The sequence below is a fragment of the Prinia subflava genome, chromosome 2 (genome assembly GCF_021018805.1).
Source record: "Prinia subflava isolate CZ2003 ecotype Zambia chromosome 2, Cam_Psub_1.2, whole genome shotgun sequence".
NCBI lineage: Eukaryota > Metazoa > Chordata > Aves > Passeriformes > Cisticolidae > Prinia > Prinia subflava.
This window is the reverse complement of record NC_086248.1, coordinates 26,387,735-26,402,277: the sequence shown is the minus strand read 5'-3', so window position 1 is coordinate 26,402,277 and position 14,543 is coordinate 26,387,735. Positions and strand designations below refer to the sequence as shown.

The window sequence follows — 14,543 nt, the reverse complement described above, 5'->3', positions numbered from 1 at the left end:
GTAAAACATTTTTTTCACAACTTCATCAGCAACCCACATTTATTTTAAATTCTTGAGGTATATTGAGATTTATGACTGAAAATTATAGCAATGCAATCTATTTATTTTCATGTGCTTTCCCGAATTACCTATGCAGATTTTGCAGTTTAGATCGAAGAGATGATTTTTATGTTGACTTGTGGTGTCTGGAGATGCAGATTCATTTATTTCTTTATCCTTTTCAGCTTCTTCTGACTTTTCAAACAACTTTGTATTAGGTTCCTAAGAAAAGTCAAACACATTTCAGTTAGGTTTTTTTTATCCCTCTGTTAATATTCCTAACATTCCTTAAAAGTTTTACGGTTTTTTTTCTCCCTTCAGACATAAAACTCTTCCTTTAGCTGCATAGCCTAAAATTCCATCACGAAATCTTCAGATTCATTACAATAACTAACTGCTATTCTCAAATATGTTCAGGTACAATTTAGAATATTTTCTGATTTCTTCTTTCTATTTCCTACTCCTGCCAGAATTCATCATACAGTCACAGAGACAACATAGAAGAAATCAACAAAATCACCAGGCCAAGAAGTCAGTAAAGATAAAAGAAAAATTAAACTCAAACCAGACCTAATAGATAATTATATACCTGAACAACAAAATTATAAGCAAAATGCTTCACAACCATATTGCCTAAGAACTAAATACACTGTAGTGCCATGCTTTCTTTTTACCTGGATTTCCATTACTTCTTCTTGTTCTTTCATTGGTGTCTCACTTTCAATTTCTATTTCTCCTTTGTGAGTAATTTTTGTGATAGGTCTTCTTTCAACCTCCCTCTGCTCTTTCTCAATCATTTCAATTGTCTGTGAAAACAAGAAGTTATGTGTAATTATTCCCATACAGTAAAATTTGGAAATCCAGAAATATAAAAGATAACTGCATTGCAATTAGGAAATCCTCTAGAAACAAAAGTAATACATTCTTGTTTTCCAAGTGTCAAGCAGTTTCATAAGGCCAACATGCAAGCAGCCTGTCTAACTTCTCCTATAGCACAGCAGCAAGTACTTACCAGGCATGCATTTAAACAAGATATAAAGCAAACCTTCAACACAAAATTAAAATAGTGGTAATTCTGATTTCCCAAAAGCCAAAGAAAAAAATACTTCATTCTTTTCCCATAACAATAGGGACAATGTAGGATATGAACAGATGCAAATTTGCATAATTTTTCAACAGCTTGTTTTTTAGTACTAATGCTTCACCTCAAAAAAATTTAAAGGTATTTTAAAAAGTAATGGAGATGCTAATTCTGATAGCACTGCTGCTTTGCTTTCTTGCAGTAAAATAAAATATAAACTGTTATTTCTAATATTGCCTCTTAAAGCACATTTCCATTTCATACACCAAGAAGAGGTTGTGTTGGCTGTGCCAAATATCTCAAGCCTGATTTATTAAGGAAACAAGGATTCTGTGATTGCTTTATCTGTCTGAAAAATACCAACACACTTTTGAACATCCTGGAGAAATTAAAAAGAAATTATTAAGTAGCAGTCTCAATGACTTGCTTAAATAGTAACATGAAAAATACAGTCAAGCGACACATTGCTATTTTTTTTACAAGTTTCTAGAAATTTTGAAGCATTTTGTTGAAATAATTAGGACCCTTCAGCAATTTTTTGAGCAGCATACACTTATTTGGGAAGACATTTCTCATAGCAGTGGAATATTATTTTGCATGGTCCGTTTTCAGAATTTCACTGATGTTTGTACAATAGTTCCACTATGAAAGACGGGCTTTGGATAGATACAGAATAAACAAACTTTTCATTCTTTATAGGCCCTGGAAACAACTCAAGATAATCAGCAAGTGTTTTTCCACAGAAAGCAGCAAAATGTTATCATGATTCATAAACAGGTCTAGCCACAATGTGCAATGAAAGGAAAAAACACAGGAGTAATTAAATTACCATTGCATAGCACACTGCAGCCTCTAAAACAGCACCCCACTCTACTAAATTAGTTATTACCACTAAACATTTGTTCTGATTACACAGATGAATTTACACTACTCAAACATCGTGCTTTTAGGTTCTATCATGTGGAATATAAATACCAAAGATCCTGTCAACATAAATCCAGATTTTGTAAACTAGAAAATTTTTAATGGCCATTTCCAAGCAGCTGCAGTTATTATCAGACTAAATGCCCAACAAATGGAGCAATGTCTAACAAAAAGGAATTTTCTATAAAAATAATACAGGTGCTCTTATTCCTGTTTCTCCTTCTAAACTGCCAGCACAGTATATAGAGTGACTTTCTGTTTCAAGAAGTCACGCTTAAACTAACCTAATAAAGTTCCTACACTTTCTTAGGGATTTTTTGCTGCTTGATTTTTTTGTTTGTTTTCCCTTTAGGCTGCTTTTCTGACTGGCAAATCAGGTTTTCAGCTCTGGATTTACTTCCTGGGGACTGATTTGTAATGCTTCAGAAGTAAGTTAGAAACAACACCAGTTTGCTCTGGTTTCCTTTTTCCAAATAGATCTCTTTCCCTCTTTAAGAAACTTATAAAGTTCCAGCAACAGCTTTAAAATCTTGTGGAAAATAAGGACAAAGGAGCCTTTGCTCTTGAGACAGAAGAGCAAGCAGCAACAAAGTTGCAAGGCAAAGGAAAGGGTATAGTCTCCTCCCCTCAGAAACTGACTGCACTCCTTTCACTTCTGCCCTGACAACATCTTTGGATTATGAGTACTAAATTATAGAGATCCTCCTGCTTGGTCACAACATCCGTTCTGCTCTCTCTGCATACGCTTAACCTGCAAACAGAAGCTACACGTGCTTAGGCTGGCAGATAAACAACGTAGATTGACAAATCTCACGTGTCTGTTTTCTCTCTGTCTCCAAGCAGCCAGTTCTTTGGAAGCCAATTCTTCTGGGCTCATTTTTATTAGATGATCTGGAGTAACTTCTCCTTTCAGAACTTTCTTAAATAATATCTAGAAGAAAGAAGAAAAGTAACCATTGCTATCAAGCAATAATAGTGCTATCAAGCTAATAATTTTGCTATCAAGCAAAAATAGCTTGCAGCAGGAAATAGATCAGAGAAGTAACATACAACATGCTCTGTACAGCTGAATAGAGTGTGTAGGTTTGTAATTATCTCCACTGCAGGAAGCAGTACTACATTTTATAACATAAAAAGCTTAATTTCAGAACTCCATTTATTCTACATAACAATGTATCTACTTATACCCCTGATGATCAAACATATAATTAACTCCTGTTTCAAAGGATAAAGAGTTTATGCCCACCGCAGCAGTAACTCAGTTTACTGGTTTTGTTTTAAAGGTGCAAATCCTCTGCATTACATAACAAAGAGAAGAAAGTATCAAAAGGATACCTATGCTTCTTGACTAAATGAAGTCCTAGGGTAAAAAAAAAGACAAATAACTACTTTAGCAGTATGAGCAAAGAGAAAACAGAAGTTAACTGCTAGATAAAAGTTAAGATAGAAGTTCCTATAATTTACAGTTGGCTAACTGTAATAGTAAAATTATAAACAAAGCAACTTGACCAGAATAACTGATAAAGGACAAAAGACAGAAGCTGACGAGTATGATGCTAAATAATAGGCTCACAGAAAGAAGAATAGAGAGTGAAGACCAAGCCTGAGAAATCAGGGTGTGAAAGAGCACAGTGAGGAGATCCTGGACAGAAAAACAGCAGGTGTAGTAAACAGCAAAGAATTATGATGGGGACAGGAATATCTAAATAACACATCAGTGGTAAAGAAAAACACAAACTAGGCAGGCTACATTTACTACAGTTTGAAACCAAACAAAAAAAAAGAGTACAGTGGGAGCATGGAGTTGGAGAATTAATGATGGGGAAGAACGCAGAGGACACTGAGTGCCCAAAGAACAAGCAACATCAAAAAACCAAGGAAACCTAAAAAAACACAAACCAAAAAGGTTAAACTGCAAGAGGATTGATAATGTTTCAACATGAAGACAGGTCCTTTAATCTACAGCAAACCAAGGATTTCTGCAAAGGACAAAAGACAAATCACACTTACATTATTTTTAGGATCTTTCAGATTGAACATTAAACTTCTGTATTTGTTCTTATACTTCGCATCAGTGTCTCGAAAAAAAGAAAACAGCTCTCTTTCAATCCTTGTGGCAACTTTGGCTGCTCTCTCCTCAGGAATCTTTAAACTGGAGTCTGTCAATCTATAAGAGAACACAGTGGCATCCAAATAATTAACAGTATTTCTTCCACCTTAGAAAGGAAAATATTTATAATAACAAATTATTAATTTCATTTCTTAATATATCTTTACCTTTTCATAAGAATTTCCTTAAGAGATTGCTTAACACTTTGTCTGATCTGATCAGCAGAAGGCTTGGAAGCTGGCACAGCTGGCAGGTGTGTTGTACTAATGGATCCTTTCTCATTTTTCTTTTTCTTAATTTCTTGTTTCTCATGCATACCTATAAAAATGCAGAATTAAAAAGTGTAAAATAGTCAAGTAGGTTAACTTAAAAACTTTTGCTGCTGATGGAATTACTTTCATGAAATTTTATTTTTAAACTACTAAGAACTGATCCTCAATAAGAAGGAGTGGACCTCCAGGATGGATGGCTTGTGTTTGGTTGGGTTATTTTCTTCTTTGGTTTGGATTTTAAATTACTTGGATTAATCCAGAATAAGAACTTCCTTAGCAGACACAGGCAGTTTGCCTTTTGATTTGCAGTACTTTCTTCTACACCAAATCAAGATGACCAGTGCTCATTAGCTTCATCTGAAGTATGGTTTTTGACTCTGAATTTTTGTAACAGCACAGATGCATTTTTCAATGAATAAACTGAAAAATAATACACTATGAAGCACATATAAGCACAATAAGCTTTACTCTAAAATATCACTTTACAAAATACCACTTTAAACTCAGCATTTCTGCATCTGTTGCCATCAAAATTAATTCAATTATAATAATGTCATCTTCTGATTCAGGTAACACTCAAGGTCATGATAAGGTTTGTGTCATAAATAATACTAATACATAAATAATGGATAAGTCTAATCAAACTAAAATCATTAAAAATAAATTTTCAGAGAGTCAACTGAAAGCTCATTTGTATCAGCATGTGAACATGTCACTAATTTTGAGCAGCACCCTTCTATTTAGGAATGCAATGGGAAATGAATAATATTATTTTTTTCATTTTATAGTCAGAAAAAAGGAACAAATTGAAGACTAATAAAGATTTCTAGAATGCACCAGCATAGGCAAAAGACCAGAAGAGATAAATTATATATTTTTAGACAAAAATTCAAAGCTTGAGTTTCAGAGTAAAAGATACAGTTCTCACATAAAATCTCATTAGCTATGCTGTTGAGATTTCAGTCCCAAATGACAACAACTTCACATTACAATGATCTTAAAAGAAAAATGCCTCATGGAAAGGAGCTGGGGAGAGGACAGAAGTTGCTGGGAGGGTAAATATGTCACTTCAACCTTTCAAATGAAGTTTAGATGAAAATCTAATAACTCAGCAAGCAATGTAATATTCCCCTTTGAAACAAGTTGATATAATTGTCAATTTTCAATGAATAAACTGAGAAATAATACACTATGAAGCACCAAAAGACATCAGTAAGTCGGAATATAATTTATACAGCTATCAAATCAATTTTATGTATTCAAAGCATTTAATCATATTTTATGAAAGAGTATTTCTAAATCTCATGCAATGTAAAATTAAGTTTAATACAGAGATGTCTGTGTACTTCTTCTCCCACTTTTGATTATGTGAGCATCCTCTACTCTGGAAAAGGAAACACACACTTACCTAGGACACATCTACCTACTAAATAAAACTGAAAAAGTAATGAGAAATAAAGATCATAAATGTTATGGGAACAAACAGCTCCTTGGATCATCATCACATCTGCTACGGAAAATGATTTTAAAAACTGCTGCTATAAAGAAAGGTATCATCCATCTTTCACTGTACAGATATGAACTGCAGCATGGAGGACATCCCCAAACCTTGGTACCTGATTTTGTGGATCTTTCCACTGTATTGGGGGATTCTTTACTTATTTTTTCATTTTTATCTTCAGGGGACCGCCGAGGAATTGCAGCAGTTTGTGATCCTTTCCGAGCAGGAACATGCTGCCCTTTTTTAGTATCTGAGTCTCTGGACTCCGGTAAATTCTTCCCATCCCCAGATTCCTGAAAGAAACATTTACACATGTTAGCATGCTACTGAATGCTACAATCAACCTCTACATAATTACCAGGTATTTTCCCCATTTTTTCCTTTTTTAGATGGTACAATGTATAGCCTGGATGTATGTGTCACCACATACAATTTTCTGAAGAATTAATGAACAGTATCCCAAATTACTGCCAAGCATTGCTTAACAAGCTTTTTAAAATACTGGCTCAAGATACCGCACAGACAATTTGCACTTAAGCTCTGTGTTGACAACCACTAAGTTTGCAGTTATTTTAGAAAGTCAGAGATACCCATGAACATCCCTCAGCATGTTTTAGCCACAAAGGTCACTGATGTTTAGAAACTAAATGTAAACTAAAATGAAAAAGAACAGCTTACATTCCAGAATTTCAATACTGCTACTCAGAAATAAGACAGGATTACTGCTGATTAAGTTACCATGAATACAACATTATATACTAACAGACTGAAGAACTGTCTCAATAATCTTTGTAAATTATTCTTCAGTTAGTAAAATTAGACATAAAAAGTAGAAAAACCCCAATCAAAGCACTAGGCATTTTTCTACATTAAGTCTGAAATAAAAACAATTAAAACTAAAATACTGTTGCTGTGTTGTTTGATATTGTTTATCTGCAGCTTATAACACATAGCAAATTGACAGATGTCCTGTAATAAACCTGAAAGAAAAATGCACTAGACTCTTCACTGTTTCTTTGTAAACCCATATGTATAGGTTTATACACACATACAGGAGTAGAACTTTGAGGATCTTTATGTGTTCCTTCCAGCTCGGGATACTCTATATGCATATGACATGCACATATCCTTGCACAATATAAGAAGAGCTTAGCAATACCCTCTTGAAAGAGTCAAGCCAGTTAGAAAATGAAGTAACTTTGGAAATAATTGAAGTTAGATTCACAAATATGTCTGAAACATGGTCTATTAATTGGCAATGGAACAGGTAGAAACCTTCTAACGCCCAAAATTGAGAACTTAAAACATTAAATAAGACTCACCCGTCTGAAGATTTTGACTTTGTGCTTCCCAGTGTCCTCTGTTTGCTTTGTTTTTTCAGTCATTGTATTTAGATTACAAGTAGGTGTTTGCTTTGACACCCCCAGTTTTTCACACTCAATTGCTTTTTCTTCTTTATGCTCAAATTTCACTTGAGTATCTGGTACATTTTGATCAGAACACTCCATTTTTTTGTCTTCTTCAGCACAGCATTTCACACACACATACTCTTTATCTTCTTCACCCATCTGCTGTGCTTGAGAAAGGCTCAGTCCAACACAATCACCATGAAACCAATCATCACATCTACCACAACCTACCATAAACCTGAAAACAAAGCAAGATATAAGTCAGTGAAAACTGTGAAAGAAGACTATGAAAGAAGTTGCAGCACCTTCAACAGGATATATCGTAATTGGTTTGATTTGTGCATATCAATCATTTGTTCTTACCTAGTAAGTTTTTCTTTGGTGCTTTACATCCATCTCCAGCCTTACAACATGGTATGATCTTCCTGAGAGGGTTTTTTTTGCCTTTTTGCTTTTTACAGTAGTCCAAGAGACTATCAAAACCTCACTGTGTTTGTGTAACTTGCTCCCAAATCCTACCAAGCATCTTATCAGAATACTATCGATGTTCTTATGAATATTAAAAAACAAAACTAAAAACCCAGCAACTCTCAGAAACAGTAAACTTGTTTGAAAAGACTTGTTTTCTTACAAATGCAATTGTCACCATTCATCACAAACACATCAGCAGCTGCAATCTTGCACAGTAGTATGAGGTCTTTAAATGTTTTCACAGACACAATGGGCATATATCAACTCATTCTAAATTAATCGGTATTTTACATCTCATTCCTTCGACCATTATTACTGAACTATTTCTACAAAGTTGCTCTTCATTCTCTTTACTGGTGAATATGGGGCCAGGAGCCTGGCTTCCAACACCACCTGTCCAGCTTGCAGTGAATGTTTTCTTTTAAATAAGGTACACGCTTTTGTGCTACTCAGCTATTTTATTCAGAGCTAATAGTTATTTTAAAAATGTTTCAAACATCAGAATGACTATCCTTTAAATGACACCCTTCAACTCACAAGTCACTTAACTGCATTATTTTAAAAGCAGAATCAACTTTAGAATTATATACAGTATTTTCAAAGCACTGTAAATATCTCCTAGGCTAAAGTAAAAGCATAATTTCTGACTATTTTGTGGAAGCATTTTGAAAACTTCATCAGATATCGCGAATACCTAATTGCACTGATAGTTAGTTTCCAGTGCAAGTATTTGGGAATGTCGTGGAATGGCACAGTTCCACAGGCTAAAAACGAACTACTGCCAGAAGACTTACATGGTAGGAATTATTTTTTACAAATAATGAACCTGGCTTTCAAATGATGTAGGAAGATCTCTTGCAATATCCACTTGCATTCGCTTTCCCCTTTCATATTTTTGATGAGGCAGGGGAAATGAGGGTTGTTTGTTGGTTTTTTGTGTGTTTTTGTTTAAGGTGTTTTGTTCAATTTTTATTTCTTTCTTCATTTTGTTTTATACTTACATAAACTATATTCACGATATGTACTTTAACATATAGTCTGGATGAAGAAAACCCAGAAAGACTGCAGGTGTATTCAAGAAAGTAGAAGCTCTTTGTTAATACTAAAAAATTATTTCCTGAATCTCTTTGAATTTCATAGAAGACAGACCTGACATAAAAAGTAATTCATGAAAACCTGGTTGTTTCAGCAATATATTTAAGAGCTAAACACACTGACCTACAAACCCTATTTCTTTCACCTAATACCTTATAGAGATCTTCCATGAAGTAATTCTAAGCAAAATGATTTCTAACTTATGTATGTCCCCACTCAGGCTAGGATCTGTTATCTGCTGACTTACCTACTTGGCAGAACCATATAAACATTACAGGATGTGTTTAAAGCAACTCTCATTCTCCAGAACTGTAAATCAATGTTCCAGGTGGCTTGATGCTCATATTGTATTCAAAAACTACTGCTACCTCAAAGAGATGAAAATTCTTATTAAGAGCAGACCTTTGAAACAAATAGAAGAGGACAGAAGAAAAAACTGTCTTTACAGTCTGTCCCTCCCTACTCAAAACATGTCAGGATTACATTCTGCTGAAGAAAATATTATTTTGATGCAAAAGGAGCCTGAAAAGCTTTAGAAGTCCATCAGATTGAGAAAATGCCTATGACGATGTTTGCTAGAGTTGAAAAAAATTGTCCTTAAACTAGTCTGGGAATAAAAGTTTTTTCTCATTTAGAATTTTCTTTTTCTGAGCTGCAAGTACATTAATATGTAATCATTAATATCATAATTTTAATTAGGAATGCAGAGGTTCCTTCATGTTTTGTCAGTATCTCAGTCTTTTCAGATTGCTGTTCCAGCAAATTGCAAGAACAAGCAAGGTAAAGCTAGGGTACAATTACTTCTGATGGTCTCAGCAGAGTAATACCACAGCATTTGGTAGGGTATTTCATACACAACAGAAAAACAAGAAAAAAGTGACAGCACTGCTATACAAAGCTGACTGTTCCTTTCTGAGAGCCTAGAGCCAAACGTGCATGGGCAGGAAATGTAAGGTGAGTGCCTATTTCATAACTGCAAGGGTCCACAGCAGGTGCTTTACATAGAACACATCTTGTACCGCTCCAATAAAATCCTAGTAAAGCTTTGGGAACACTGAAACTGGTTACAAAAATTCCCCATGTAAGATTTTCTTCAAAAGCTGAAATAAAGTCAAACCACACAGCCAAACTATCATGCTTAAAGGGTGTTTTGGTGTCCTAAGGATTTAATGCCTGTTGTTCAAAAATAAAAGGAAACCAAGAATACACCATCATGAAGCCACAACTGCTATTAATTGAAATTTTATTAAAATATATGTATTTTTTCCTCAGTTTGTAAATTCAGGCATCGGAGACTAATTTGTTATACAAGGAAGATGGATTACACCGTTTAGAAACCAAAACAAAGTTTTGATTCATATTTAGAAAATGGATATTTGCTGAAGAGATTAAACTAAAATACACAAGATGCTGCACACCTTCAACCTTAAATTGACAGCACATGGAATTTTTCAGCTTAGCTCACACATCTTAAGGGGGGGGTAATAGGGATGTTATGTAAGTAAGGCACCAGGTATCCAGTCTTGAATCTTTATTTTCAGGTCTATCAAATAAATAATAAAAATTTTAAAAGTCAAAAAACCCTACAATAAACTCAGCTCAGAAAAGACCATTCTTCACTAAGACTACACACTGAGAGATGTCATTCAAGCAAACTACTGAAGGTGAAGAGTCATTTGGCTTCATTCCAGTCTTCCCAACAAGGTTTCAGTTACACTGTATTTTAACACACACAACAGAACGTCAAAATTCAGGATTCAGAAACCAAGACTACAAAAAGAATCAGGAAATGTCCATGATGCCTGTTCTATAAAACCAAATGTATTGTTTACAATCGTTTTGCTTAAACCTAGTCATACAAAACAGTAATAAAAATACTGGTGCTGCCTGCCTAAAAAAATTCACTATTTCTACTAATTGGTTTTTTTTTTCCCCACACTAGTCAAATGAAAAACTGGAACTTTTGAGGCCGGGAGAGAACATACTGATTTTGATACTAGTAATGCAGATAATCCTTTTCAACATAAAGCAACTCTTACATCTCTGTTTCTCTCATCTGCACACCAAACAACTATGATTTGTAGCAATTATAATTAGGTGATGGGCACTGTTCAAACTAAATAGGGGAGTCAAGAAAAACTGAAGCCTGTTTTGAAGGCCCAAGGATGTCCTTTTGCACAGTTGTTATTTTTGACTGAAGTGGTTCTGGTATCTTGGACTAGTAAAACATCAAAGTTTCTGACTGCAGATTGCTTCAAATTTGAAGTGCAGGACTTTTACCCATGTTGTAAGGCTGGACTGGGAAGATGTAAAGCTGAAAGAGAAAGAAAAATATGTTTTAAAATACTAAATCATGCCACATTCAATGAAAGACTTGCTTTCATTGGACTTTATTCTAAAAATCTTTTTTGGAAGAAAAAAAATTCAAAAAAACTGACAGGTGACAGACAGCTGACAATACTATAGCTCATTGGGACTTTTGCATAGAGTATGCTACTGTTTCATTCCATTAAAGAATCCCCTTGGTAGTCCACATATCAGCATGAAGAGACACCTAAAAATCAGAAAGTAATACATGGAACATGAAAAGAGACAGAATAATTAATGCAAACCTGCCACAACCTCTCTTATGATCGGAGGACTTTCTTTGGTGTGTTATTTGTAGTAAATTTAATTCACTTGTTAGATGAAAAACTCAGGCTTGGACAATTTATTTTCTGAACACATGGGCCATATTTAAAAATTACCTTTGTATACTCAAATTATGTAGCAGCAGCAAGTTTCCACAGAAAATCACTACAGTAAAATGGGCAGAAACTACCTTACTCATAAAACAGCGTTTCATTGTAAAGCTATACATGAGTAAAACAAAATAAAAATCAGGAGCTGTCAAGAATTACTCAGTGTGGGACAGTCATCAGCATTTAAGATTAATTAATAATGTAGGTTGCATTGCCACAGAATATCATTTAGTTTTGAAACAATTGCTTCTCTTTAACCCTTCACATTAGTGGTACATAGCAATTGGGAAAAATACCACAGCAGGGCTCAAATCTTAACCAAGAAAACCCCAAACAAAATCCCAAAGCAAACTACTCAAAATAACACCCTAGCCCCAAACTCACCTATGAAGATTAAACCCACTGCTCACTTTTTAAAGACTTCAGTATTTAAAGCAAGTCCCCCATGTGCACTTTTTCCCTTAATGGCACCATTCACCAATCTTCTACAGATCTGTTGTAAACTTGCATTAACATTTCAACTATTTCTCTACTGCACTGATGCTACACTCCAGCCAATGTTAAAGCAGGGATGAGGTATTCAAGGCATGGCAGCTTTAGCAGAATGTATGTTCCATATCAGTGTGGCTTGACACAAAGCTCAAATGAAATATGGTCTGTCCAAAAAAAATCTACACTGCCTTGTAAGCACACAGAGACATGACCAGTTCCACTTGTTACCTTTTTGACAAAGCCTGACACAAGTGACATGATTTTTCAAGTTTTGATCTTCTAGAAAAAACCCACAAACCCATCTCAATCACTATTAGCAGATCTCTTTATAAGGAATTCACAGATATAAAAAAGACACTGCAAACCTATTGCCTAAGTACTAAATTTCTATAACCCATATTTTCATATGTTTCTTCTTTTTCTTAAAGGCATAATTTTCTTTGCTATTCATATTACAGGAACCTCTCCAAAAAGGAAGCAGCAGTCCTATGCTTTTTGAATTAAAGATGAATTCATGAAACACACCAAACAGCAAAGCCAAAATCACTAAACTTCCCCAAAACCCTGAAAAAAAAAGTTCATTTCATAATATTAATTACAAATCTGCAGTAAAAATTATGTATATGTATATATATAAATATATGTAAAAATATACATATGTATATATACACATATGTACATACCCATATACGTATATATATAATTACTAAGGGAAGTTCAATTACCAGTGGATTCTACACTTCATTGCATGTTGAAGGATAAGCATCATATGCTTTATAAACTGCATTTATAAGCACTTTGTATTTATGCTCATCTTTTATAAAACTATTTTAGACAACTTATGGTATCCATTTGCTTGATTCCTTAATGCCACTGGTATTAATAATAATCCTGCCAATACTGCAGCACAGTAACATAATCTGCATAAAATCTACAAATACAATTATGTAACTGTAAATAAAAATCACAGTGGAGTCCTTCCATTTGCTAATTATACATTACAGTGCTGGTTTGTTTATACAGTCATTCAGTTTTTCTACAGCTGTGGGTGGAAAAACACGATAGCTTTTAATGTTGCAAGGCTTTTCACAAAGAAAGCAGTGGCAGAGGCAGAAAATTTAAAAGCATCATCCATTACTGTAAATTGATGACATCTTGCATAATCTGCTGCTTAACATACTCATACCATCTAATGAACGTTTACTAGAACTCAGGCACCATCATTATTCTAATTACTGTTCCTTGTGAAGAATGTTCTCACAACAAATTGTTTGTTGTATACTATCCACCGATGCCAGGCATCAGCACCCTAAAAAAAAAATGCATGTGTAATTGAAGGACGGCTGTAAATGTGAGTCTAAAACTCCTTTCTCAACCACTCTCTTTGTATTGGCTGTGCAAACTGTATGATAACCTGGATCCACTATAATTTACTGACATTTAGCACTTTTTTTCAAAATACAAATCTCCTAATAATCTTTACTACAGGTAAAAATGGTTTGCAGTTTGCATCCATCAGCCGAAGTACTTTTCTGCACTACAGTTCTGAGGGAACTTTTTAAGAATTATGTGTAAGCAAGAGATCAGGAATACTGTACCTTTGCTAAAACAACTTCAGCACTTTCCGATTAATTACCTTTTACAACATTACTAACTTTTCCTCCATATTACAGCACAGTTGAAATGTGGGGCAAAAGGAGTACCCTAAAAAAAATCTACTCTTGTATCACTTAATTTTTCTGTGAGGTCTGAGGTCAGTGTGTGTTTGACCACTGAAAGTGGATTATCAAAGACCAAGCAACAACAAAACAAATCCAGAAAAAAAAAAAACCAAAAAGAACAGATAAAAAAACCCACTTAGTTAGAAATACAACTTCAACAGCAGAAGAGAATCCTCAAACTCCCACAGCCTATGAAAAAAAAGTCTTACTTGGAACTGGTGAAATCAAGAGGAAGTCACCAAATTAAAGCTACAAACTTGTTCTGTTTGCTTAGAACATTTGATTAGAAACAGAGTATCTCAGAGTTGTCTACTATGAATTATTCATCCAAAATTGATTGGACTTCTTGTTAAAGATGACAGACTACAGACAAGGGAGACAATCTGAAAAATATCTGTTAGATTTTGTCTATTTGTACAAACATGAAACCAGTTCACCCCTGCAGCCTGCAGAGAATTTGAACATCTACAGTAAAAACCAGAGAAATCTTACATTAGCAGAATTCTCAATTTCTGCAGAGCTATCATCTTCATTTAGCACTATGCCAAGAAATTACATATTATTTTTAAAATTCAACTATCTTTAACAACCTTTAATCTGTATTCTGGAAAAGTAACATTGTTTGTGACAAAGCTCAGTATTTTCAAGCATCACTTGGATTCATTAGGAACCTGAGTAGTAACTTCA

At 34.4% G+C, this 14,543-nt stretch overlaps 1 protein-coding gene across 4 annotated transcripts in view; it reads right to left on the bottom strand.

The window, feature by feature from the left end:
• The window catches only part of PHF3 (PHD finger protein 3), a 49,864-nt gene that overhangs the window by 9,023 nt on the left and 26,298 nt on the right, over positions 1 to 14,543 (bottom strand). For 3 of the 4 annotated variants that reach the window (XM_063389423.1, XM_063389424.1, XM_063389425.1), the window contains 7 exons: positions 7,250 to 7,574; positions 6,043 to 6,220; positions 4,322 to 4,472; positions 4,055 to 4,211; positions 2,859 to 2,975; positions 714 to 845; positions 129 to 261 (listed from right to left, as the gene is read on the bottom strand). In XM_063389423.1, coding sequence (XP_063245493.1) covers positions 129 to 261; positions 714 to 845; positions 2,859 to 2,975; positions 4,055 to 4,211; positions 4,322 to 4,472; positions 6,043 to 6,220; positions 7,250 to 7,574 — 1,193 coding nt within the window. Of the gene's footprint in view, positions 1 to 128; positions 262 to 713; positions 846 to 2,858; positions 2,976 to 4,054; positions 4,212 to 4,321; positions 4,473 to 6,042; positions 6,221 to 7,249; positions 7,575 to 7,699; positions 8,335 to 14,543 lie in introns of those variants that run through there. The other variant, XM_063389426.1, reaches the window with a different exon arrangement.